General features: G+C 47.4%; 1 protein-coding gene across 1 annotated transcript; it reads left to right on the top strand.

Annotated features, from left to right (window-relative positions):
- Nucleotides 1–502: 502 nt before the first annotated feature.
- LOC142246134 (acyl-coenzyme A synthetase ACSM3, mitochondrial-like) lies at nt 503–17,566 on the top strand. Its single transcript, XM_075319154.1, has 4 exons — nt 503–555; nt 15,251–15,468; nt 15,605–15,815; nt 17,097–17,566. The coding sequence occupies exons 2-4, from the start codon at nt 15,265–15,267 to the stop codon at nt 17,354–17,356; spliced, it is 675 nt and encodes a 224-aa protein (XP_075175269.1). The 5' UTR covers nt 503–555; nt 15,251–15,264; the 3' UTR covers nt 17,357–17,566.
- The last annotated feature ends 7,076 nt before the right edge of the window (nt 17,567–24,642 follow it).

The raw sequence follows: 24,642 nt of genomic DNA on the forward strand, positions 1-24,642 counted from the left end.
TCCTTTATCACTACAGTAGATTATATCGCAGCACTTTGCCTCTCACACGGTGCATACAGCATGGTGTGTGAGGCTCTCCGTAGCTCAGTAACCCAGGGTCATCATGGTGATAATCGTGGGTTGCCATGGCAGCAATCGGGTCCCTGTGATTGCATTATAGGGACCTGATAGCCAGGGAGAGGTAAATTATTAATCTTCCTGCCTCAGTGCGATTGCAGCATTTAGGTGGTTAAACTACTGGGAACATCGTAGGACTGATCCAGTCTGTGAGAGCCGGGTCCTGGCTGTAACATCAGCAGGAGACCCAGCGGCGATTGCGGGGGTACAGCGCCTGAACCCCCCCACGATCGCCATAAGTAAGAAAAAAAAGCACAAAAAGAAGCAGGAAAAGCATATGAAAAAAAACACGCAAATGCAATAAAAAAATTGCATTTTTTCTGCTGTGTTTTTTTCCTGCCAAAACATGCTTTCACATTCCACAAACACTGACATGCAGCCAGGACAGGGAAGTGGGAGCAGATATCCGTACGGCTGGAGATTTCCATTCCACAGACTGTGAGTACAACTAATATATACGGATCGTACTTCCACCAAATGATGATAGTGGACAGCCCTAATGTATAGGGGGTATCATTGACCAGCTGTAGGTGGCACTGGTCCCACTATACAGAAAACACGCATAATCATAAGTAGAAAACAATAAGATTCACCGGGCACTGCTGATCCTCCTGATCGGTCTCTATGTACGGACCATTTCCACACCACGGAACGTACGGGTGCACCATCCAAACAAGAAGTCCAAGTACTAAGATCCAATCCAGGATAGAAAGGGCAGCAACACCGTATCTTCATTTGTGGATTTTTATTTTTTGTTACATGTGGATCGGGTACAGCATAGGGGGGAGGTGAGGAGAGGTAAGTGGGGTGTGCTACCCTACTTGCCTCTCCTCACCCCCCCCCCCCTATGATGTACCCGATCCACATGTAACAAAAAATAAAAATCCACAAATGAAGATACAGTGTTGCTGCCCTTTCTATCCTGGATTGGATCTTTATAATCATAAGTAGATACAGACCTGTTTCCTACATGCAAGAGTCTAATAATCGTCTGTCTAGCAAATATATTGCTTAGGCTTCAGGCTACACCTAGCAAGTTGAACAAAAACTCATCGATTTCTTAGGCTAGTTTCACACATCCGGCTTTTCGCCGGTTTATCGGATTTGATGCATGCCAGTACAGTACGATACAGTACAATGGCAGCACAGCAACTTCCGGGTCACATGACAGCATGTGACCGGAGCTTGTCGTGCTGCCATTGTACTGTATACACTGTACTGGCGTGCGCCGAATCCGGTAAACCGGCGAAAAGCCGGATGTGTGAAACTAGCCTTAAAGGGAACCTGCCATGTGACAAAATGCGATCAACCTACAGATATGGGGTTAATCTGCAGGTTAATAGGGTTTCAATGACCATTCACTTTCTCCTAGCCACAGGGCTCTATGTGCGGTCACTGGACAGGTTCAAAATGCAATTAACCTGCAGATTAACCCCATATCTGGAGTTTTTTTCACATGACAGATTCCCTTTAAGATATCTTTTAAAAGGAAAACTGTCACTAGGTTTTTGCCACCTAATCTGAGAGCAGTATAATGTAGCTGCAGAGATCCTGATTCCAGCGATGTGTCACTTACTGGGCTGCTTAGTGTAGTTTTGATAAAATCATTGATTAATCAGCAGTAGATTATCATTACAGGACTACTTGGCGTGCTGCAGATAGTCCAGCATATTCATGCGCTCTGTATAACTGCTGGATCTGCAGCAGAGAAAACATTGATTTTATCAAAATGACAGCAAACAGCTCAGTAAGTGACACATCGCTGGAATCAGGGTCTCTGTCTCTACATTATGCTGCTCTCAGATGGGGGAGCAAAAACTTGGTGACAGATTCCCTTTAACCCCTTCCCGATTTTTCGACAGGTTGTTTATTTTGTTTCCTTTATAATTTTGAAAAAGTTTTTTACTTTTACTGCATTTTGCAGTCCTAGGACTTAAACCTACGATTCTGATCACTTGTTCTATATAAAGCGATACCACAGTACTCCTGTATACACGAAAAGTCACAGTTTCATAAAAATTCCAGTCACATGTTGGCTTTCACAGGACTACTGTCATGACAAGCATGATGGTCTTGAGCAGACTTCCGACTGTTTCAGCAATCCAGCACCCAGGGAGGTTAGAATAGTGACCCCTGGGACACGTGCTGTAAATACTGCTGTCATAGATTGACCGCTGCTTTTAACAGATTAACAGTAGTGGGCGGACGTCCACTCATGGTTGTTAGAGGCAGATGATGGCTGAATAATAGCCACCATCTGCCGAGAAAGATGCAGGTTCATGAGCTGAGCTGCCGAGTACGTCCAACTTCAATTTCTCACAGTTTTCAAAATTTTCGTTAGTAAATAGGAATCTGTATTTCTTCCTTCCATGCTGTGCTGATCTCATAGGTGTATGTGTTACACCTCGTGGCTCTCCTGTGGCAAGGAATGAGACAGTCTCCTTGCCTGCCACGAGTGCTCCTCCTCAGCAGCGCCGAAGGTCTGCCAGACTGCGCAGAGTGCAGGAGAAACCTCCTCAGGGAGGCAGCACAAGGGTGACACCTAGTGGTACTCCTGTTGCAAGAAATGAGACGGTCTCCCATTCCTTTCCTGCCGCAGCTCCTCCTGCTCAGCAGCCTCGAAGGTCTGTGAGGTTGCGCAATGTGCAGAGGTTTGCTGCTCAGGGAAGCAGTGAGACTCCCGTTATCTCTACACATTGTGAGACCGAGGATCCCGCCTCTATTTCCCAGAGGCAGGAGGGTGAGCATGTGCTATGCTTGGTGGATCCTGATTCGCCCACTGACGTCACACGGCTTGATGACAAGGCTGGTGACGTGGTGAATCCTGACTGGCCAGGCTGGGATGTCGTGGATCCTGATTGGGTCAAGTCCGTCATCTCCGCCTCGCGCCCGCCCTTGGCTGGAGCTACACCTCCTTAAAAGCTCCTCCTGCCATCATGGCGGCGCGCGACCGTCCTATGTTTGGATGTCTGGCAGCGTGCTGCCACGCCACTGCTCAGGCATTATCTTCCTCTGTGGGCTTGGCCCTTGCTGCTTAGGCAGCACCTGGTTTGCAGGCCGTGTCCCTGCCTTGCTGCTCCGGCAGTAGCTCCTTCTACAGGCCGTGTTCCTGTCCCAGGTGAGCTCCTCGAGTCTCCACTGGACTCACCTGGTTATTGAAAGCACACGTGCGTGGGCACCTCTGTGCTACCCTCGTGCCATATTCTCGTGACTTCCACTGGCACACGTGCGTGGGCACCTCTGTGCTTCCCCGTGCAACAGGTACACCGAGCCGTGTGATCCCTGCCATACAACCCACACGGGTTAGAGCAGACCGGTGTACATAGATCGTCTGTGACATTCCAGACGATCGCTAGCAGCAACCCGCTCACTCTTCACCCACCATAGCAGCGGTCCCTTACACCGCACAGTGGACCTTGACCGGCGGAAGCTGTCCATTCCCCATCTTGGCACGCTTCCCCGGGTCCCCCTCGTAACATTACGGTCGCGCCAAAGGTCTGGCTATGGCTGAAGAGCAGCAGCAGTTGCTGCGTTATGTGCAGCAGTTGGAATCACGTTTGGCAGCAGTGGAGCAGTCTTCCTCCGACAAGACTGCTCTGACGACAGTCGCCACCCAGGCGGCTACCCAGGCTGTGCTATTGGGCGGAAGGTCTCCTCGCCTTGCGCTTCCAGAGCGCTTTAGCGGGGACAGCTCCGAGTGCCGTGGGTTTATAAACCAAGTTACCACCTACTTAGAGCTGTCCGCGAATCTTTACGCTACCGAGAAGGCGAAGGTAGCCTTCGTCCAGTCCCTGCTCACAGGGAGAGCGCTGAAGTGGTCTACGCCGTTGTGGGAGCGCGGAGATCGGGTGGTGACTAACTTAGCATCTTATCTTGGGGCCATGAGAATGGTGTTCCTCGGGCCTCAAGTCACCCACGACTCCGCGCTGCGCCTCCTACGACTTCGGCAAGGGTCCACTTCAGTCGGGGACTTTGCCGTACACTTTAGGACACTTGCCGCAGAGCTGGACTGGCCCGATAAGGTCCTTGTCCCTGTGTTCTGGGAGGGCCTGGCAGGGTTCGTCAAAGACGCACTGGCCACGCGTGAGGTGCCTGCTACTTTAGAGTCCTTGATTGTGGTTGCTTCTCGCATAGACATCCGCCAGGCGGAGCGGAGGCTCGAGGTCTCTTCAGCACCCACGTCCTCACTGCCTAAAAAGCGTCTGGCTCCCGTCTTCCACCAGACAGGTCTCCCAGCCAGCTCTGTAGGCGACTCCGTGGAGTCAATGGAGGTGTCCAAAGCGGTCTCCTCTACCCCAGGTTCTCGGTCTGGTGTCATCTGCTTTTCCTGTGGGCAGAGGGGACACATAGCTACCCGATGTCCCAAACCGTCGGGAAAAGACAGCGTCTAGTTTCCATCAGAGGGGGGTTCCTAGACGCTGCTTCTCCCTGTAGGTTGACTATCAGCGTCCAGTTGCAGTTTGGCACTACTCTCTTCTCTGGCCTGCCTGGACTCAGGCGCTGATGGCAATTTCATTTCGACCTCCCTGGCAACCCGATACTCAGTTCCCCTGGTTCTCTTGCCCAAGCCACTCAGGGTTCGGGTAGTCAACGGGTCCCTACTAGTCGATCCCATCACCCAGATCACCATCCCTCTCAGGATGGAAGTATCACGAGGACACCATGAGCAGGTGTCCTTCCTGGTGCTTCCAGGGGGGACGGATGAGATCTTACTGGGCCTCCCCTGGTTGAGACAGCATGCTCCTATACTCAACTGGGCAACAGGGGAGATCTCATCATGGGCAGGATCCTGTAGGGAGCACCTCGTGACTACCGAACCACCCGCTACCATTAGGTCGGTTGGGTCCTCAGGGAATACAGGGGAGCCAGGTTTACCGACACCTTATGAGGCCTACAGGGACGTCTTCTCCAAGAGGGCCGCAGATACCCTTCCTCCCCACCGGCCATACGATTGCCGAATAGACCTGAAGCCAGGCTCCGAGCCCCCTAGGGGCAGAGTGTATCCCCTCTCTGCTCCAGAGACGGAGGCTATGTCCAAATATATTCAGGACAGCCTGGCAAAAGGGTTCATTCGCAAGTCTATTTCACCGGCCGGTGCGGGGTTCTTCTTCGTGCAAAAGAAGGAAGGGGATCTACGCCCCTGTATCGATTACAGGGGATTAAATGCAATCACGATCAAAAACAAATACCCTTTGCCCCTCATTACGGAGTTATTTGATCGATTCCGCGGGGCAAAGATCTTCACGAAGCTGGATCTACGCGGGGCGTATAATCTAGTGCGAGTCCGAGAGGGCGATGAGTGGAAGACCGCCTTCAACACCAGGGACGGTCACTACGAGTATCTCGTAATGCCCTTCGGACTCTGCAATGCCCCCGCCGTATTTCAAGACTTTGTGAATGATGTTTTCCGGGATTTGTATCTTTCCGTGGTTGCATACCTGGATGATATCCTTATCTTCTCCCCCGATCTTGCCACCCATCGGAGGGATGTCATCCGAGTACTTAAGAGGCTCCGCACTCATTCGTTATATGCTAAGCTAGAAAAGTGCGTTTTTGAACGTGAATCCTTGCCGTTCCTGGGGTATATCGTGTCCAGTCAGGGGTTAGCAATGGATCCGGGGAAGTTGGAGACAGTGATGAAATGGCCTGAGCCCCGCTCGCTGAAAGCGATCCAGCGATTCTTGGGGTTTATCAATTATTATCGCCAGTTCATTCCCAACTTCTCGACGGTGGCAGCACCCATCATTGCCCTTACCCGCAAGGGCGCTAATCCCAAAGCATGGACACGGGAAACGGTAGAGGCATTTCACACTCTCAAAACTTACTTCTCCAGAGCTCCCATCCTTCATCGTCCAGACATCTCCAAACCCTTTCTACTAGAGGTAGACGCCTCTTCGGTCGGTGCTGGTGCAGTCCTGTACCAGAAAGACGAACCAGGAAGGAAGCATCCATGTTTCTTTTTCTCCAAAACCTTTTCTCCGGCCGAGAGGAACTACTCCATAGGGGATAGGGAGTTACTGGCGATGAAACTAGCATTCCAGGAATTGCGGCATCTCCTGGAGGGTGCGAAGCATCCATTTGAAGTATTTTCCGACCATAAAAATCTCACATACCTCCAGACAGCACAACGCCTGAACCCAAGGCAGGCCCGTTGGTCCTTGTTCTTCTCCCGGTTCCGCTTTATTATCCGCCACCTGGCCGGTGAGAAGAACGTACGGGCCGATGCCTTGTCACGTTGTATGGTTGTGTTGGAGGAGGACGAGGAGGAGCCTCGTCTTATACTACCCCCGGACAGCTTGAGGATGGTCACTCCCACTTCTTTGGACCAGGTGCCACCTGGCAAGACCCTCGTTCCCCCTGAACTACGGAATGAGGTGCTATCGTGGGCCCATGCCTCCAAGGTCGGGGGTCACTTTGGGGTCAAAAGGACCAGAGACCTTGTGACTAGGCACTATTGGTGGCCGAGACTACCCCAGGACATACAGGAGTATGTGGGAGCCTGTATGTTGTGTGCACGGAATAAGCCGTCCCGGCAGAGACCGGCAGGTCTTCTTCACCCACTGCCAGTGCCGGATCGTCCCTGGGAAGTGGTGGGAATGGACTTCCTGGGAGATCTGCCCAAGTCAGCAGGTCACAAGGTCGTATGGGTCATCACGGATCACTTCTCTAAAATGGTCCACTTGGTGCCTCTCCCACGACTCCCGACGTCACGTGCTCTTGCCACCTTATTCGTTAGGCATGTATTTAGGCTGCATGGCATGCCTGACAAGGTGGTGAGCGACCGGGGTCCCCAGTTCGCGTCTCGCTTCTGGAGAGAGCTCTGTAAGCTCCTGCAGATAGAGCTGAACATCTCCTCCGCATACCATCCCGAAACCAATGGACTGGTAGAGAGGACCAATCAGACCTTGGTAACTTACCTCCGCCATTTTATCTCCGCGCACCACGACAACTGGGCTAACCTCCTTCCTTGGGCCGAATTTGCCATTAATAATTCGGTCCATGAATCCTCTGGTCAGACTCCATTCCTGCTCAATAACGGACAACATCTCAGAATCCCGGTTCCTATGCCCATAACGTCACCCGATCCTAGAGTGGAGGATTGGGCGACCGAGGCCCGGGAGATCTGGGATAACACCCAAGAGGCCCTTAAGAGGGCTAAAGACCGGATGGTGACAACGGCTGATGAGCGCCGCCGCCCTGCACCATCCTTCGCCCCTGGTGACCTAGTGTGGCTGTCCTCTAAGAATGTTAACCTACGGGTACAGGCAGCCAAGTTCGCCCCTAGGTACCTGGGTCCGTTTAAAGTGCTAGAGCAGGTGAACCCGGTGGCATACCGACTCCAGCTCCCTCCACGCTGGGCTATAGCCAACACCTTTCACGTGTCCCTCCTGAAACCCGTACGACTTAATAAGTTCTCGGGGTCCCTGACGCCTCAAACTGACCCCCCGCCCGACGACTCTGAGGTGGCGAAGCTTGTGGAGACAAAAGTTATACGGGGCAGGAGGTACTACCTTGTGGAGTGGGTCGGCCGTGGTCCGGAGCATAGATCCTGGGAATTGGAGGATCATATCCACGCCCCGGGTTTGATAGCGGCCTTCGAGCATGGGCAGGGGGGGGGGGCCTAGACGGGGGGGTAATGTTACACCTCGTGGCTCTCCTGTGGCAAGGAATGAGACAGTCTCCTTGCCTGCCACGAGTGCTCCTCCTCAGCAGCGCCGAAGGTCTGCCAGACTGCGCAGAGTGCAGGAGAAACCTCCTCAGAGAGGCAGCACAAGGGTGACACCTAGTGGTACTCCTGTTGCAAGAAATGAGACGGTCTCCCATTCCTTTCCTGCCGCAGCTCCTCCTGCTCAGCAGCCTCGAAGGTCTGTGAGGTTGCGCAATGTGCAGAGGTTTGCTGCTCAGGGAAGCAGTGAGACTCCCGTTATCTCTACACATTGTGAGACCGAGGATCCCGCCTCTATTTCCCAGAGGCAGGAGGGTGAGCATGTGCTATGCTTGGTGGATCCTGATTCGCCCACTGACGTCACACGGCTTGATGACAAGGCTGGTGACGTGGTGAATCCTGACTGGCCAGGCTGGGATGTCGTGGATCCTGATTGGGTCAAGTCCGTCATCTCCGCCTCGCGCCCGCCCTTGGCTGGAGCTACACCTCCTTAAAAGCTCCTCCTGCCATCATGGCGGCGCGCGACCGTCCTTCTATGTTTGGATGTCTGGCAGCGTGCTGCCACGCCACTGCTCAGGCATTATCTTCCTCTGTGGGCTTGGCCCTTGCTGCTTAGGCAGCACCTGGTTTGCAGGCCGTGTCCTTGCCTTGCTGCTCCGGCAGTAGCTCCTTCTACAGGCCGTGTTCCTGTCCCAGGTGAGCTCCTCGAGTCTCCACTGGACTCACCTGGTTATTGAAAGCACACGTGCGTGGGCACCTCTGTGCTACCCTCGTGCCATATTCTCGTGACTTCCACTGGCACACGTGCGTGGGCACCTCTGTGCTACCCTCGTGCCATATTCTCGTGACTTCCACTGGCACACGTGCGTGGGCACCTCTGTGCTTCCCCGTGCAACAGGTACACCGAGCCGTGTGATCCCTGCCATACAACCCACACGGGTTAGAGCAGACCGGTTTACATAGATCGTCTGTGACATTCCAGACGATCGCTAGCAGCAACCCGCTCACTCTTCACCCACCATAGCAGCGGTCCCTTACACCGCACAGTGGACCTTGACCGGCGGAAGCTGTCCATTCCCCATCTTGGCACGCTTCCCCGGGTCCCCCTCGTAACATGTATGGCTTGTTATAGTAAGGATATTACAGCTATTTTCCCATTGACAGTGGTGCTGAAGGGTCCCGCAATGCAGTATACGGCCGCCACTGTCTGACCTCTGCAGCTGCTTCTGGGTCGGCTGTGCCTGCATAAATGAATATCAGAAAAAACAGGAATCCAGCATCAAGGAGAATGTGTGGATGAATAAAAAACTTGCTTTTATTGGAATTTTTCTTAAAAACAGGTATTCAATCCAGTAAGCACAGAGGCACAAGTATAGTAGCGGATTATCCAACGCGTTTCGACCAGAAGGTCTTACTCATGGCATGTGTTTTACCCCAAAATGATCCCATATAAAGGGTGCACATTACACGTCATTGGCAAAGCTGAGTGCTTAATTAAAACAAAAAACAAACAGGTGCATGTTCTCATGCAGGGAAGATATACATAGGACAGGAATAAAAACATTTATGTAGGAAACCGCAGTTGAAAAAATAGATGTAAATATATATATATGTATACAGATCATATAATATATTACAGAGGATTAAATTTATTATGAAGAAGTATAAATATGTGCAGTTGATTCAAGAACTGTTAGACTTGTGAAAGGAGGAATGATTATTTTGAAAATATTGCAAGATAAGTCCTGTCGGGTGTTCAGACCGTGCGGCACCCTGGTACCGAGTCTGAAAATCCAAAAGGACTCTTTATTGGAGAGTTTGCTCCTGTAATTTCCTCCTCTAGCTGGCTTAATGATTTTTTCAATGCCCATAAAGGTTAGGGAGTCCGTGCATCTGTTATGTGTGCTGACAAAGTGCCGTGAAACGGCTGAAATATTGGAAGCATAGACATAAATTTATTATAGAGAAGTATAAATATGTGCGGTTAATTCAAGAACTATTAGAATTGTAGATGGAGGAATGGTTATTTTAAGAATATTGTAGGATCAAGTCCTGTCGGGTATTCAGACCGTGCGGTACCCTGGTACCTAGTCTGAAAATCCAAAAGGACTCTCTATTGAGGAGTTTTCTCTTGTGATTTCCTCCTCTAGCTGGCTTGATAACTTTTTCAATGCCCATAAAAGTTAGGGAGTCCGTGCATCTGTTATGTGCACTAACAAAGTGCCGTGAAACGGCTGAAATATTAGAAGCATTGACATTTAAGGTGTCAGAGAGATGTCGCCTGATTCTTATTTTTAACGGACTCCCAGTACAACCTATGTATTGAATTTTGCAGAAAGTGCATTCGATTAAATAAATTACAAACGATGTGTTGCAATTAATATAATTATTAATATCATAGGTAAGACCTGTATGGGTGGACATAAATGTTTTGCTAATTTTGGCATATCTACACGCTGTGCATTGGTTGTGGCCACAGCGGAAAAACCCTTTGCAGGAGAGCCAATTTTTGTTTGCCGTAGAGCCTGTAACCACACTTGGAGAAAGAATATTTGCAAGACTAGCCGCACGTTTGGCCACAAAATTAATATCATATTGTTCCAATATATTAAAAAGATTTTTGTCTTGATGAAGTAATGGCATGTGTTTTTTGATGATTTTAATTATATCATTATATTGGGGAGAATAGGTGGTACTAAATGTAATTTTGTTGGAACCACCAATTCCTTTCTTTTTTTTATTTTTCAACAACTCAACTCTATCAATATTATGAACTATCTTGCAAGCTCTTTCCAAACACCAATTAGAATAGCCCCGGTCTTTTAGCTTATTAACAGTTTTGTTACATTCCTGCGGGAAGAGATCAGAAGCCGAGCAGTTCCTTTTGGTTCTGATTAATTCCCCCACAGGGATATTTTTTATTGTATGTGCCGGATGGCAAGAACTAGCCAGCAGCACTGAATTTCAGTCAGTATCCTTACAATATGGCATAGTGTCAATACGGTTCTGATTTCCCACCAATGTGACATCAAGATAGTGAATTTTTTGAGAATTAATGTTATACGTAAATTTCAGATTGAAGGGGTTACTATTGATGTAATCAATGAATTCTGGGATTTTCTGAATGTCACCCTTCCAAATTAACAGTAGGTCATCTATATATCTAGTATAGAAAATAATATGATCAGAAAAGATCACTTCTCATAATCTCACACTAGCTGAAAAAATCGCATTGGATTCTCTGAAAAACAATAACTCCTTGGTTTTCAGAGAAGCAGATAAGGGGGGGGGGGATCGTTGTGTTGGATTTATCTCTGTATATTAAATTGAACAATGACATATTACAAGACACAAATACCTATATTCATCTTAAGGGAGATCCCACCATCTTGTTCAAAAATAAGATTGACAGGTTATTGGAGGATGGGCTTACACGTGGGATTTTTTTCACAGAAGGTGTTTGAATTCTTAAAAGTAGACTTCCCAGTGATCCCCATTTACCATGCCCTTCCTAAGATTCATAAGGGGGTTTCCCCCCCCCCCTTTTAGGCCCATCATTTCGGGCATTGGATCATTGGGGGAAAAATTAGGTTCCTGGGTCGATCATTTTTTGCAGCCACTTGTAAAAGAATTACCTGGTTTCCTGAGAGACACCAAAGCTCTTTTGTATAATCTCAATTTCCACACTTGGCAGTCTGATTACAACTGGATCACTTGTGACATAGTGAGTCTATACCCTTCTATTCCCCACCATGTGGCACTGGAATGTTTGGAATATTTTCTTTCCAAGCATAGCTCATACCCTTCCGAAATTCAGGATTACATTGTAACAGCAGTCAACTTTCTTCTAACACACAACTATTTTTCTTTTAATAAGGAATTTTATTTACAAAAGTGTGGCGTCAGTATGGGGGGGAAATTTTCCCCTTCTTTAGCCAACATTGTTGTGGCGGCTTTTGAGGAAATGTACATCTTTGATCCTTTCCACAATCTCTTTTCTGATCATATTATTTTCTATACTAGATATATAGATGACCTACTGTTAATTTGGAAGGGTGACATTCAGAAAATCCCAGAATTCATTGATTACATCAATAGTAACCCCTTCAATCTGAAATTTACGTATAACATTAATTCTCAAAAAATTCACTATCTTGATGTCACATTGGTGGGAAATCAGAACCGTATTGACGCTATGCCATATTGTAAGGATACTGACTGCAATTCAGTGCTGCTGGCTAGTTCTTGCCATCCGGCACATACAATAAAAAATATCCCTGTGGGGGAATTAATCAGAACCAAAAGGAACTGCTCGGCTTCTGATCTCTTTCCGCAGGAATGTAACAAAACTGTTAATAAGCTAAAAGACCGGGGCTATTCTAATTGGTGTTTGGAAAGAGCTTGCAAGATAGTTCATAATATTGATAGAGTTGAGTTGTTGAAAAATAAAAAAAAGAAAGGAATTGGTGGTTCCAACAAAATTACATTTAGTACCACCTATTCTCCCCAATATAATGATATAATTAAAATCATCAAAAAACACATACCATTACTTCATCAAGACAAAAATCTTTTTAATATATTGGAACAATATGATATTAATTTTGTGGCCAAACGTGCGGCTAGTCTTGCAAATATTCTTTCTCCAAGTGTGGTTACAGGCTCTACGGCAAACAAAAATTGGCTCTCCTGCAAAGGGTTTTTCCGCTGTGGCCACAACCAATGCACAGCGTGTAGATATGCCAAAATTAGCAAAACATTTATGTCCACCCATACAGGTCTTACCTATGATATTAATAATTATATTAATTGCAACACATCGTTTGTAATTTATTTAATCGAATGCACTCTCTGCAAAATTCAATACATAGGTTGTAATGGGAGTCCGTTAAAAATAAGAATCAGGCGACATCTCTCTGACACCTTAAATGTCAATGCTTCTAATATTTCAGCCGTTTCACGGCACTTTGTTAGTGCACATAACAGATGCACGGACTCCCTAACTTTTATGGGCATTGAAAAAGTTATCAAGCCAGCTAGAGGAGGAAATCACAGGAGAAAACTCCTCAATAGAGAGTCCTTTTGGATTTTCAGACTAGGTACCAGGGTACCGCACGGTCTGAATACCCGACAGGACTTGATCCTACAATATTCTTAAAATAACCATTCCTCCATCTACAATTCTAATAGTTCTTGAATTAACCGCACATATTTATACTTCTCTATAATAAATTTATGTCTATGCTTCCAATATTTCAGCCGTTTCACGGCACTTTGTCAGCACACATAACAGATGCACGGACTCCCTAACCTTTATGGGCATTGAAAAAATCATTAAGCCAGCTAGAGGAGGAAATTACAGGAGCAAACTCTCCAATAGAGAGTCCTTTTGGATTTTCAGACTCGGTACCAGGGTGCCGCACGGTCTGAACACCCGACAGGACTTATCTTGCAATATTTTCAAAATAATCATTCCTCCTTTCACAAGTCTAACAGTTCTTGAATCAACTGCACATATTTATACTTCTTCATAATAAATTTAATCCTCTGTAATATATTATATGATCTGTATACATATATATATATATTTACATCTATTTTTTCAACTGCGGTTTCCTACATAAATGTTTTTATTCCTGTCCTATGTATATCTTCCCTGCATGAGAACATGCACCTGTTTGTTTTTTTGTTTTAATTAAGCACTCAGCTTTGCCAATGACGTGTAATGTGCACCCTTTATATGGGATCATTTTGGGGTAAAACACATGCCATGAGTAAGACCTTCTGGTCGAAACGCGTTGGATAATCCGCTACTATACTTGTGCCTCTGTGCTTACTGGATTGAATACCTGTTTTTAAGAAAAATTCCAATAAAAGCAAGTTTTTTATTCATCCACACATTCTCCTTGATGCTGGATTCCTGTTTTTTCTGATGTTGCCTTCCGCCCGGGCCAGGGCGTTCCTTGCATCAGTGTGGAGTCCGGGAGTGAAGAGGGGTGAGCTGACACACATCCTTTTGTGCATAAATGAATATGTATACAGAAATTGGCCGAGCAGGAAGCTGCAGAGAGCAGAGGCAGAATACAGCGTCACTGGAGACTGGTGAGTTTAAAAAGCTTTTTATTTTCAATGTCCATGTTTTTCTGGTACGTGTTTCATGGACCACCAGTGATGCTAGAAAAAAATGGACATGTCTTCCCACGGAGCACACGGACACGCGTGTACTCTGCACGGAGACACGGACAGTGAAAAATCTCTGATGTGTGCGCAGACCCATTGATTATAATGTGTCTGCGTACGTCAGTGATTCTGGTACGTATAAGGCCTGCAACACACATCCGTGTCTCCGGTACGTGTTTAGTATGTTTTTGCACGTACCGGAGACACGAAGACACGTACACCAATGCTACCCTATGGTAGATGGCACACACGTAATATCACACGGAACGTGTGTCCGTGAGATAAGTATGTGTGTGCGTTTTTCTACACGGATGACATGTCCGTTTTTGGTAGTCAACACGCAGGCACGGACCCGCTAAAGTCAATGGGTCCGTGCCTGCACGGACAGCACACGTACCATGTCCGTGTTCAGCATGTATCGTCCGTGTGTGTTTTTAATCAAAAAATCACCAGCACATGTCACCAATCCTACAGTTCAACTGGTTCCAATTAAACACACCAGTATCTGATGATGATGATGCTTTCTCTACGTCATTTTGAAAGAAAAGTCCATCATTAGAAACGGATATCACACGGACTGCACACGTACGTATTTGACGCATACACGGACATTCCACACGTACACACGGAAAGCATACGCCATCACACGGATGTCATACGTACCAGAGAAACGCCCATAAAAAAATGGAGCACAGACCCGAAAAACGGAACATGTCACACGTACGTTTTTTATGCGGAAGTGTGTTTTAGGCCTAAAAACTAGCACAAACGTACCAGAATCACTGACGTGTGAAAGAGGCCTAATCATGCAGGAGGTTAAACCAGGAGATCAGGGCTAGCTGACTTTACATCTCACTCGTTAAAAAATTTGCTCTAAGCCGTTATGGTTGTGTGTTATTTTTCTTCTGTGTGTTACAGCCTTCTTATGACTAGGCAATGTCATACAGGTGAAAGAAGTACAGGCCCCAGTGAAAACGCTCTAGACTTAACGAAAATTGACTCATTATGTGCTGAATACTGTGACTGCAAATATCTCCACAACGGAGAGGCAAAATCAAAAAAGAAAGAAAACGTTTTAATCGGCTCTTCAGCTACTATTGCACCTTGTCTGCAGTTAAACATGAGACATTTGGTGCGAAGTTCTCTTTAATTAAAACTTACAACACAGATATAAAAGGTAATTAAACTTGTACCTCATCCATGTCCATTGGAGCATATAGGGTGAGAAGCGGAGGGACAGTCGGTTAATTTCCAGTCTATTACAAAACCTCATTTCTTCTCATACAGGGACCAGATCTGCCATGAAAATTCTTCTTAAAGTCAAAAGCTTCACCTCCCATATTACCCTAAGGGTCTGCTCCAGGTTAATCAGCGTAAGCCAAAAGTATTCAGCCCCTCAGAATTTTTCCGATTATGAGGCTATTAAGTCAAGTTACAAACTGGATCTACCAGAATACTTCAACTTCGCAAGTGATATCTTAGACAAGTGGACCGCTGCTGACAAGGTAATAGTCCATGATTCCTAGTTAAAGTCCTCCGCCACCTCATGGCATACAAATGGGGATGTATATGGTACAAGACTGTGTAACATGATAATGATATATAGTAGTATCAGTAGTAATAGTGATGGTCTTTTCCCAGGATGGCAGTAGAAATCCCAATCCCGCTCTGTGGTGGATAGACGGTGAAGGAAAAGAGGTGAAATGGAGCTTTGATGAGTTGGGATTTCACTCCAGGAAAGTGGCAAATTTACTCTCTGATGCCTGTGACTTAAAACCAGGAGACAGGGTTATTGTGATTCTCCCTCGGGTGCCGGAGTGGTGGCTGTTCAATGTTGCGTGTATTAGAGCCGGTAAGTAGTCTTAAAGGCATACTCTGTAATACTCCTGAGAGGCTTTCTGAATAAGATGAGATGTCCCAACCTCTGTGAAGACTTTCATGAGCCCAGCTGAAACCACCATTAACCAACTGGAGACCAGTGACACCAGACAGTTTATCCATGCAGATAGATGGGAATGAAATTTGGAGAGATGGAGAACGGGATTGGTGGGAGCATGGCCTCAAATTGGGGATGTGGCTATAGCTAAAAATTATTGTCTACCAGATGGAGGACTTGAAAGTTAATATGTACAGTATGCATATTGATGTAGGGCTAAACCAGAGAGTGAAGACTTTGTTCCTTCTTTACACTTAAAGGGGTATTTTGAAGTTTGGAAGTATCCACAAGGATAGGGGATGACTTCCCAATCGCTAGGGTCTAACTGGCAAGACCTCCACCTATCCCGAGAAACTTGGCTTTGAATAGTTGCATGTGAATGAAGCAGTGATCAATCATCTACACTACTACCTCATTCATTTTTATGGGTGTACCAAAGACCAGCTGAGTACAGCTCCTACTATCTCCTGGTTCCATTAGGAATGACTGGTGTAACCATGTTGCTATTTCATCTGCCTATGCAAACGGTGTTCTGGCCCTAGGCTGCTTTTACACCCAGACCCTTTGGGTGTCCATGTAACACTCATGGCTGGTGTAGGAGCAGCGAGTGGGATTAGTGGATCCATTGGACCACGGGGGGGTCTACCCCTTAGTAGGAGGGGCTTAACTAAGCGTCCACTGCGAGGCGGACACCAGGTACCACTCCCAGGTCAGTGACCAGGACTGTGGCAGCTAAACCCCAGGACAGGAGACAGACTCAGGTATAGACAAGTGCAGGTGGAGTGACTGAGACAGGCTGGACAGCCAGGTACGGACAAGAATGGTGGGCACGGCAGGGGCACACAGGTATGGGAAGGCAGGTACTGGACACGGACACCAGGATAACAGGACAGGAGCTCAGGATGTGACAACTATCTAGGTAGCAGACAGGAACACTGACTAACCAGAAGTGTTATGAAGGCACCTCCCCTAATGGGAGGATGCCTTAAACACACAGTGCTACAGTACACTGATAACAATGCTACTATGAATTAAATGTGGATGTTTGGGAGGCCAATTACAAATTTTGCTTTCTGGCCCTGGAATTTGGAGCTATACTTTCGCTTGTCAAGAAACTTGTTAAGAATCCTCTGATGTTTCCCTTGTCAGAAAGAAAAATCTATTTTTTAACCATCTAATATTTCCATTACTTTACAGGTTTAGTTCTAATTCCTGGGACAACACAACTTACAGCAAAGGATATTCTGCACAGGCTACAAACATCAGAGGCAAGGTGCATTATCACAAGCCAAGAACTGGCCCCAACTATAGACACCATCTCATCCCAAGCTCCATTACTGAAAACCAAAATGATCGTGGCCGGAAGGAGAGAAGGGTGGCTGAATTTTCAAGATCTCTATATGTATGTCCCATCATATTCGCACGTAATGATACAGGCACCATGGATCATGAGTTAAAATGTCATTAACAATGTATTCACATTTATATAAGGACCGCCAATGACAGGCATATGTGTGTGAGGACAAGGAGTACAGATCCAATGACCATTTAATTCACTAGTGGGACAACAGGTTCTCCAAAAATGACAGAACACAGTCACAGCAGCTACGGGCTGGGACTGACTGTTAATGGCAGGTAAGTAAATATGCAAGAAACTGTAGGGGTCTTATGGGACTATAATTTGATGACTTGGCTTGAGTAGGACCAAGGTGATCTTGATACAAATGCTCAGATCTTGTTACTGATTTGCTCCCGTAAAATTCTATTTCCAAACCTGGCCCCATGGGAAATGTTATATCATTATCCATCGGATTAAAGTGTCCTGTATATGTGCTCAGCTCTGATATCGGGTCTCTAGTGATATTAAAAAATATAAAGAGAATTTACAGAATCACTTTGTACCTATTTTGTCCATGCAGGTATTGGATGGATTTAATTCCTTCTGACGTGTTTTGCAATACATCAGACACGGGTTGGGCAAAGTCTGCATGGAGCAGTGTTTTTGCTCCTTGGATTCAAGGCTCATGTGTGTTTGCTCACTACATGCCTCGATTTGACGCAACTATAATCTTGGAAGTAAGTTAAAATTGTAAGTCTTTATTATAGAGAAGGAGGAAAAAAACCCACAAAGCATCCAAACATCTGTAAGAAAGTTAAAGTGTTTGAAGAAGGGCACGCATTTCACTGAAGAACTAGTGCCCACTACATCTCTACACAAGCCCCAAACTCACTTTCTTTCTTATGTGCTGAATGTTTATGGAGAACATTGCATGTATCTGCAGATGTACTCTATTAAAGGCCCCGTTACACGCAACGACGTATCTAACGATATATTGCTGGGGTCAGGGATTCCGTGACGCACATCCGGCCTTGTTAGCGACGTCGTTGCGTGTGACACCAACGAGCGGCTGTTAATGATGGAAAATACTCACCAAATCATCCATCGTTGACACGTTGTTCATTTTCAAAAAATCGTTGGTTGTTGTGGACGCAGGTTGTTCGACGTTCCCGAAGCAGCACACATCGCTATGTGTGACACCTCGGGAACGACGAACTGCAGTTTACTTGTGTCCACAACGAGCAACGAGGTGGGAGTGACGGAGATGCGGCTGCTCTCCGCCCCTCCGCTTCTATTGGCGGCCCGCTCTGTGATGTCGCTGTGACGCCGAACGAACTGCCGCCTTTCAGGGGAGGTTGTTAACCGCCTACAGCGACGTCGTTAGGGAGGGCTGTACGTGTGACACAGACAAGCAAGATTGTGCGCCACGGGTAGCGATTTGCCCGTGACGCACAAATGACGGGGGCTGGTGCCATCGCTAGCGATATCGCTCCATGTAAAGTCCCCTTTAAGGGAGTCTATCTGTCATGGGTGACACAATCATGTGGTTTCTGACCATAGAAGGTCACAGCGTTTGGTTGTGCAGAATGCTCCCTGACTTTCCATTTTTCCTGCTGTCAGTATTCATTGGTATAGGTAGCTTTCCTGCTGGATTCATCTCTCCCTTTTGGACCCAGCAGGAATTCGACTTCCACCCAGCTGCTGATCATCAGTATTCCCTTGGTGTTTAAATACCCCTTCCTTCCTTAGACTGTGCTCCTGATATTTTTCAGTCCATTCAAGCCTTGGCTGCAAGCAGGTGGTTTGTACTCTTCTGTGGTAGTATTGCAAATTTGTCTTTCAGTCCATCTTTAGACTGATGACCCAGTTATACTCCCCTACCTGTGACATCAACTCCAGAGCACTGCGCTCGCTGTCTTGAGGATATGTTGGATTGAGATCTGTCATGTCTGGACTATAATACGGACTTCCCTTGCTGTTACTTGTTCCTGTTACCTCATTTTGAACAATAAATCTTGGACTTAAGGCTGAGTGCCCCGTGACTTCTACCCTTTTGAAATCTATTACCGGATCTGCCAGGGTCTCAGGAATCATGTTCGGCGACAGGTGCGGAATCTGTATCGGGACTGGCTAAAAGTGTAGGGTACAGCTACAGGTAAGTGAAGGAGGTGTCCCATCTTCCCCCCTCACTAGCGCTAGGGCCCACCATTGTTAAAGTGTCCCCAGTGTTCCCCTTATGTTGTAGAGAGTGGTGTTGTGCGCCATAATTCCGATGTCACTCGCGTGACAAGAAGCTGCTGGAACTTGTACCGACTTATTCTTCTATTATTAATAGATTGAATTTGTGCAACAATTGCCCAAAACGGTCAGCGGGAAGATTCGGAGAAATGAGCTGAGAAATAAAGAATGGGGAAAGGCCTGAAGACCGGCTACCACAGGCAATACTTACCAGCATGGGTAATACAGTCACTTCAAGAATCCCGATCCACATGGATGGAATCATCTTGACATCTCCTATTCTAATAGACACCATGTTTGTTTGCTGTTTTTTTTTATATAGTCCATAAAATTGTAGAGAATATTTCCATACTAAAATAAACCTTTTTTATCTTTATGGCTGGGCTGCATGGAGACTGGAGTAAAGAGGACGTGTGACCTGTGTGATACATCACGGATGTGAGATGATTGGATATAGACTCCTTCATTGAAGGATTGTCCCATAAACAACATTTCTATCCAATCCATAGGATAGTGTCACGGGGTGTGATGGGATAACTGGGGACCAGGGCTAATAAACTGGCCCTCAGGCTAGGGGGCCCTAGCTGTCCCTGATCCCAGAGATACGTCTAATGGTGACGATGTCTGGGCCACTTTCCTTGCCATGTCCTTAACAATCCTGATCTAATACCCCCTCTCCCTCTCCCCAGGGGAGGATCGGGACAGGAGTGGTAGAATCAACAGATAAGGACAAACAGTGGAAACCAAAACTCGATCACACAGCAAGCACACACAGAGGTATTAGACAAGTGATAAGGAGGAAAATAAGAGCAGGGAGGAAACAACAAGTCGATGGGAGAACTCTTCGCAGAAAGTAATACAATCACCAGCAATACTAGGATAGAACAGCACACAGACCGATGTAACTAAAGATATAGTCGGCATAGGAAGACAGGCTCCTCCATCTTAAAAAGGTGGGGATTGACTGTGATAAGTCTCCCACAACATGTGATCCAAGAGGTAACCAGCAGGCTAGCAGAAATTAACTCCTGCAAGCCTGATCACTAATGAGAAAACAGTTGGTTGACGCCCAAGCCTGTTTGTGTAACTCAGAAGCACCAAAGGAGGCATAGTGTGTGTTAAGCCGCTGGCACTCCCAACCCAGATGTAACGCCTGCCTGGATCCACAGACTCAGACGGCTGTAATGGACAGAATAGAGGGAAGCCATTCACCAAGCAGGATCCCCAGAACCCTGAAACCCTTTAACCCCTATACAGGGATTTGGAATTACACAGGGCCCTGGAGATCACTACCCGTGGAAGGCTGTAGTCCGATGAGAGTAGTCGTCAGGCAGGGTCAAACAAGGAATAGCAGAACAGGGACAGAATCGGTAGGCAAGGACGTAATCAGAAAACGTAGCAGAGGTCAAATCCGGATGCGGCAACGAGGTACATAAACAGCGGGCAGAAGGGTAGTCAGGAAACTAGCAGAAGTCAGCACACAGGAATCACAAAACAGAATAGGGCGGACCAGGAGCCAGGAAATCAGAACTATCTCTGGCAGTGGTCAGCAGACAGGAGGGAAATTAAGAAGGGTGTGGTGTCTTCCCATTGGCTGTAGCTCAACGCTGGCAACTTCAGCTGGAAGACACACGCCACCTATAGTCAGCCAGTGGTACTACAGATCCCAAGATAACCCAGCCCAGTGGATGAGCGGAGCCTGCGCCCACTGCTGCCGCTGGCATCGACTCCTCTCCCATCACCAGCACCATCCACGGCAGGAACACGGCGTCGCCTGGCGATCGGAGTAGAAGTCGCTGTAGCGGACTCCCATGGTGACGTATCACCAGAAGTGCGTACACACTCTCAAGCTCACCTCCACGGTCTCTGCCCGACCCCATGGCCCTTCAGTTACTTGTGTTCTCCTGTTGGCCGCCCCCACTCCCTGTATGTGAGGGTGCCACCAGTTCCCTGCTGTCCCCGACTGCTCTTGACTGCCTGCTCAGTCCTCTGGCTCTCTAGGGCGTGTCCACACAGTTCTCCCTTTTCTTAAAGGGCTAGCGCGACTTCACCGAGAAGTGCCTCCCGGTCCCCGCCATTAGGCAGTGCTTATAAGGCATCCACCCCCATTAGGAGGTGCCTGTTAAACGTGTCCCTGTATCTAGTCTGCCTGCGCTAGTTGTCAGGTCCCCTGTGCTACCCCCGCTCTCTGTATAGGTTTGTGACTCTGTCTCTGTCTACCAGTAGCCGTGTTCCCACCTGTGTCCATCTGGTTTCTCCAGTTCCCACAAGCATCTACTGCCTGCCTGTTACCAGCAGTACCAGCCAGTCCTGGACCTCACCAGCCTCTGCCTCACCTGCTCTGGTTCCTGATCTTTGTCCGGTGGCTCCAGCTGCCGAGGTATCGGGATCCCCTGGGGCTGCCTCCTGGTGAACATTTACCAGCCCCTGTACCTGCTGCCACCCCCGGTGGTAGTACTGAAGAGTCGGTGGCCGCCCAGGTCTGCTCCTCCGGGTCAGTGAACAGTATTTTGGACCAGTGGACTCACTTCCACCTGGTCCGGTTACTCAGGTGTGACAGTGTGGAGCGTCTTACTCTGCAGTGTGAATGGCGTCAGATGGTGCCATGAGACTCGATGAGTTTAGAGCCAACACCGCGTGACAGATAGATGATAAATGTATGATATTTATGGAAATGGCCGCTGAAACCCCCACTTGATCCAAAAATGATGGGCCAAAAAGCCCCGTGTGAATAGATCAGTAGTGAGCTGGTGCAACCATGGCTTCTATAGATGATGGATAGAGGCGTGGAGACATTGTGCCACAAGTAATTAATTAGAGTTGGTGCAAATCTATTCGCAGGAACCCAGTCCGTCATCCACGTCAGAAAACTGTGGCCATTGGAGGAAGCCCTGAGAACCACCCCCTCATGCAACGGCATCCACATTATTGACCTGGCACGAGGGCACACATGCGTCATGTCGCAATAATGACCTATAAGACCTCTTTTACACGTCCGTGAAAATCACGCACGTGTTTCACGGACGTGTCAAAGGTGCGTATTGCCCTCGGTGTGCTGTGTGCATGGCCTACGTGTGTTCTCCGTGTGTTCTCCTTGATAACACACGGAGAACGGGAACTTTCTGCTCACCTGTCCCTGGAGTCGCTGTCTGTGGTGCTGATCTTTGGTCTCCTGCCCTGCTGACTCCTCGCTGCTGCTGCTTCCGGCCCGTAGTGGAGTGAATATGCAATGAGCAAAATGAGCGGGGGTGGGCAGCAAGTGACAGCAGCGGCAGAGACAGGAGGGCTGGAGAAGGTGAGTAATGTTTTGGTTTTTTTTTCGCAGACATGTCTTTTCTCCAGTGCGTGTCACACGGAACACATCCGTGTGTGTTACGTGTGACCCGATTGTGTTCCGTGTGATACCGGTGATGCCAAAGATAAAACGGACATGTCGGCGTGAGAAACACACGGACACGCGTATGTACGGAACGGACATAGGTTCCGTGCAAAAATACATACGTGTGTCTGACACCATAGGAAGACATAGGTCTACGTGTGTACGTGTCTCCGGTACGTGAGGAAACTGACCAAACACGTACCAAAGGCACGTACGAGTGAAAGAGGCCTCAAGCTAGGTTCAAACATAGCAACAACGACATCGCTGCTACGTCACCATTTTCTGTGACGTAGCAGCGACGTCCCGTCGCTGTGTGTGACATTCAGCAACGACCCGGCCCCTGCTGTGAGGTCGCCGCTCGTTGCTGAATGTCCTGCTTTATTTTTTGCTCGTTGCTCTCCCGCTGTGAAGCACACATCGCTGTGTGTGACAGCGAGAGAGCGACGAACTGAAGCGAGCAGGGAGCAGGAGCCGGCGTCTGGCAGCTGCGGTAAGCTGTAACCAAGGTAAACATCGGGTAACCCAGGGTTTTTCCTTGGTTACCCGATATTTACTTTAGGTACTAGCGTCCGCCGCTCTCAAGCTGTCAGTGCCGGCTCCTGCTCCCTGCACGCAGCCAGACTACACATCGGGAAATAAGCAAAGTTTGCTTATTAACCCGATGTGTACTGTGGCTACGAGTGCAGGGAGTCAGCGCGTCGCTGTGGAAGTGGTGTGCGCTTGTAACCAAGGTAAATATCGGGTAACCAACGAAGCACTTTGGTTGGATACCCGATATTTACCTTAGTTACCAAGCGCAGCATCGCTTCCACAGCGACGCGTGTCTTTTTGATCGCTGCTGCTGTTAGCTGTGTTTGACAGCTAAGCAGCGATCATAACAGCGACTTACCAGGTCGCTGTTGCGTCACAGAAAATGGTGACGTAACAGCGACGTCTTTGTCGCTGTCGCTATGTGTGAACCCACCCTAAGACTGTGTGTCTGGTTTATACTGGCACTTTGGGCTGATAAGACTCCCTTTAATAAACTTTTGAAATAAAATACATACACTATAAGACATGCTGAAAATGGTGGAAGCTGAGTAAATACTTCTGATCACCTGATTCTCCCAATGGAGGTGCCCATCCGTGTGCTAAGGTGGAGTACTCCACAGATATGTACCTGAGCGAGAGCGAACTGGGACCCGGGACCCCATATCTGGGGATAACATATAATTTTCTTAAAAGGAATCAGTCACCAGGTTTTTACTCCCCCATCTCACAGCAGCATAATGTAGAGACAGAGACCCCGATTCCAGTGATGTGTCACTTAATGAGCTGTTTGCTGTCATTTTGATAAAATCACTGTTTTCTCTGCTGCAGATCTAGCAGTTATACAGAGCTCATGAATATGCTGGACTACCTGCAGCACACCAAGTAGTCCTGTACTGATAATCTACTGCTGATTAAACAGTGATTTTATCAAAACTACACTAAGCAGCCCAGTAAGTGACACATTGCTGGAATCAGGGTCTCTGCCCCTACATTATGCTGCTCTCAGATTAGGTGGCAAAAATCTGGTGGCAGATTCCCTTTCATGGCATTGATAATAGATTCTGTTTAAGTCTTGGTCTGGAAATACTACCTTCACCTGAAGACATTTGCTTTGAAAAGAAGAATAATATTCATTTCACAAATAAAGGTAAAAATATAAATATGCTTTTATTATTAAAATGGCATTGCAATGCCAGGCAATGTGCAGTAAAAAAAAAAAAAAGAAAAGTGCATTTGATACATACAGAATAAGCCCA

Source organism: Anomaloglossus baeobatrachus, chromosome 7 (genome assembly GCF_048569485.1).
Source record: "Anomaloglossus baeobatrachus isolate aAnoBae1 chromosome 7, aAnoBae1.hap1, whole genome shotgun sequence".
NCBI lineage: Eukaryota > Metazoa > Chordata > Amphibia > Anura > Aromobatidae > Anomaloglossus > Anomaloglossus baeobatrachus.

What these genes read in the sequence shown, in the direction of transcription:
- LOC142246134 (XM_075319154.1), top strand. Translation starts at nt 15,265, where the DNA reads ATGAAAATTCTTCTTAAAGTCAAAAGCTTCACCTCCCATATTACCCTA. An exon ending in AGTGGACCGCTGCTGACAAG is followed by an intron (nt 15,469 to 15,604) that starts GTAATAGTCCAT and finishes GTCTTTTCCCAG; the next exon opens with GATGGCAGTAGAAATCCCAA. An exon ending in TGTTGCGTGTATTAGAGCCG is followed by an intron (nt 15,816 to 17,096) that starts GTAAGTAGTCTT and finishes ATTACTTTACAG; the next exon opens with GTTTAGTTCTAATTCCTGGG.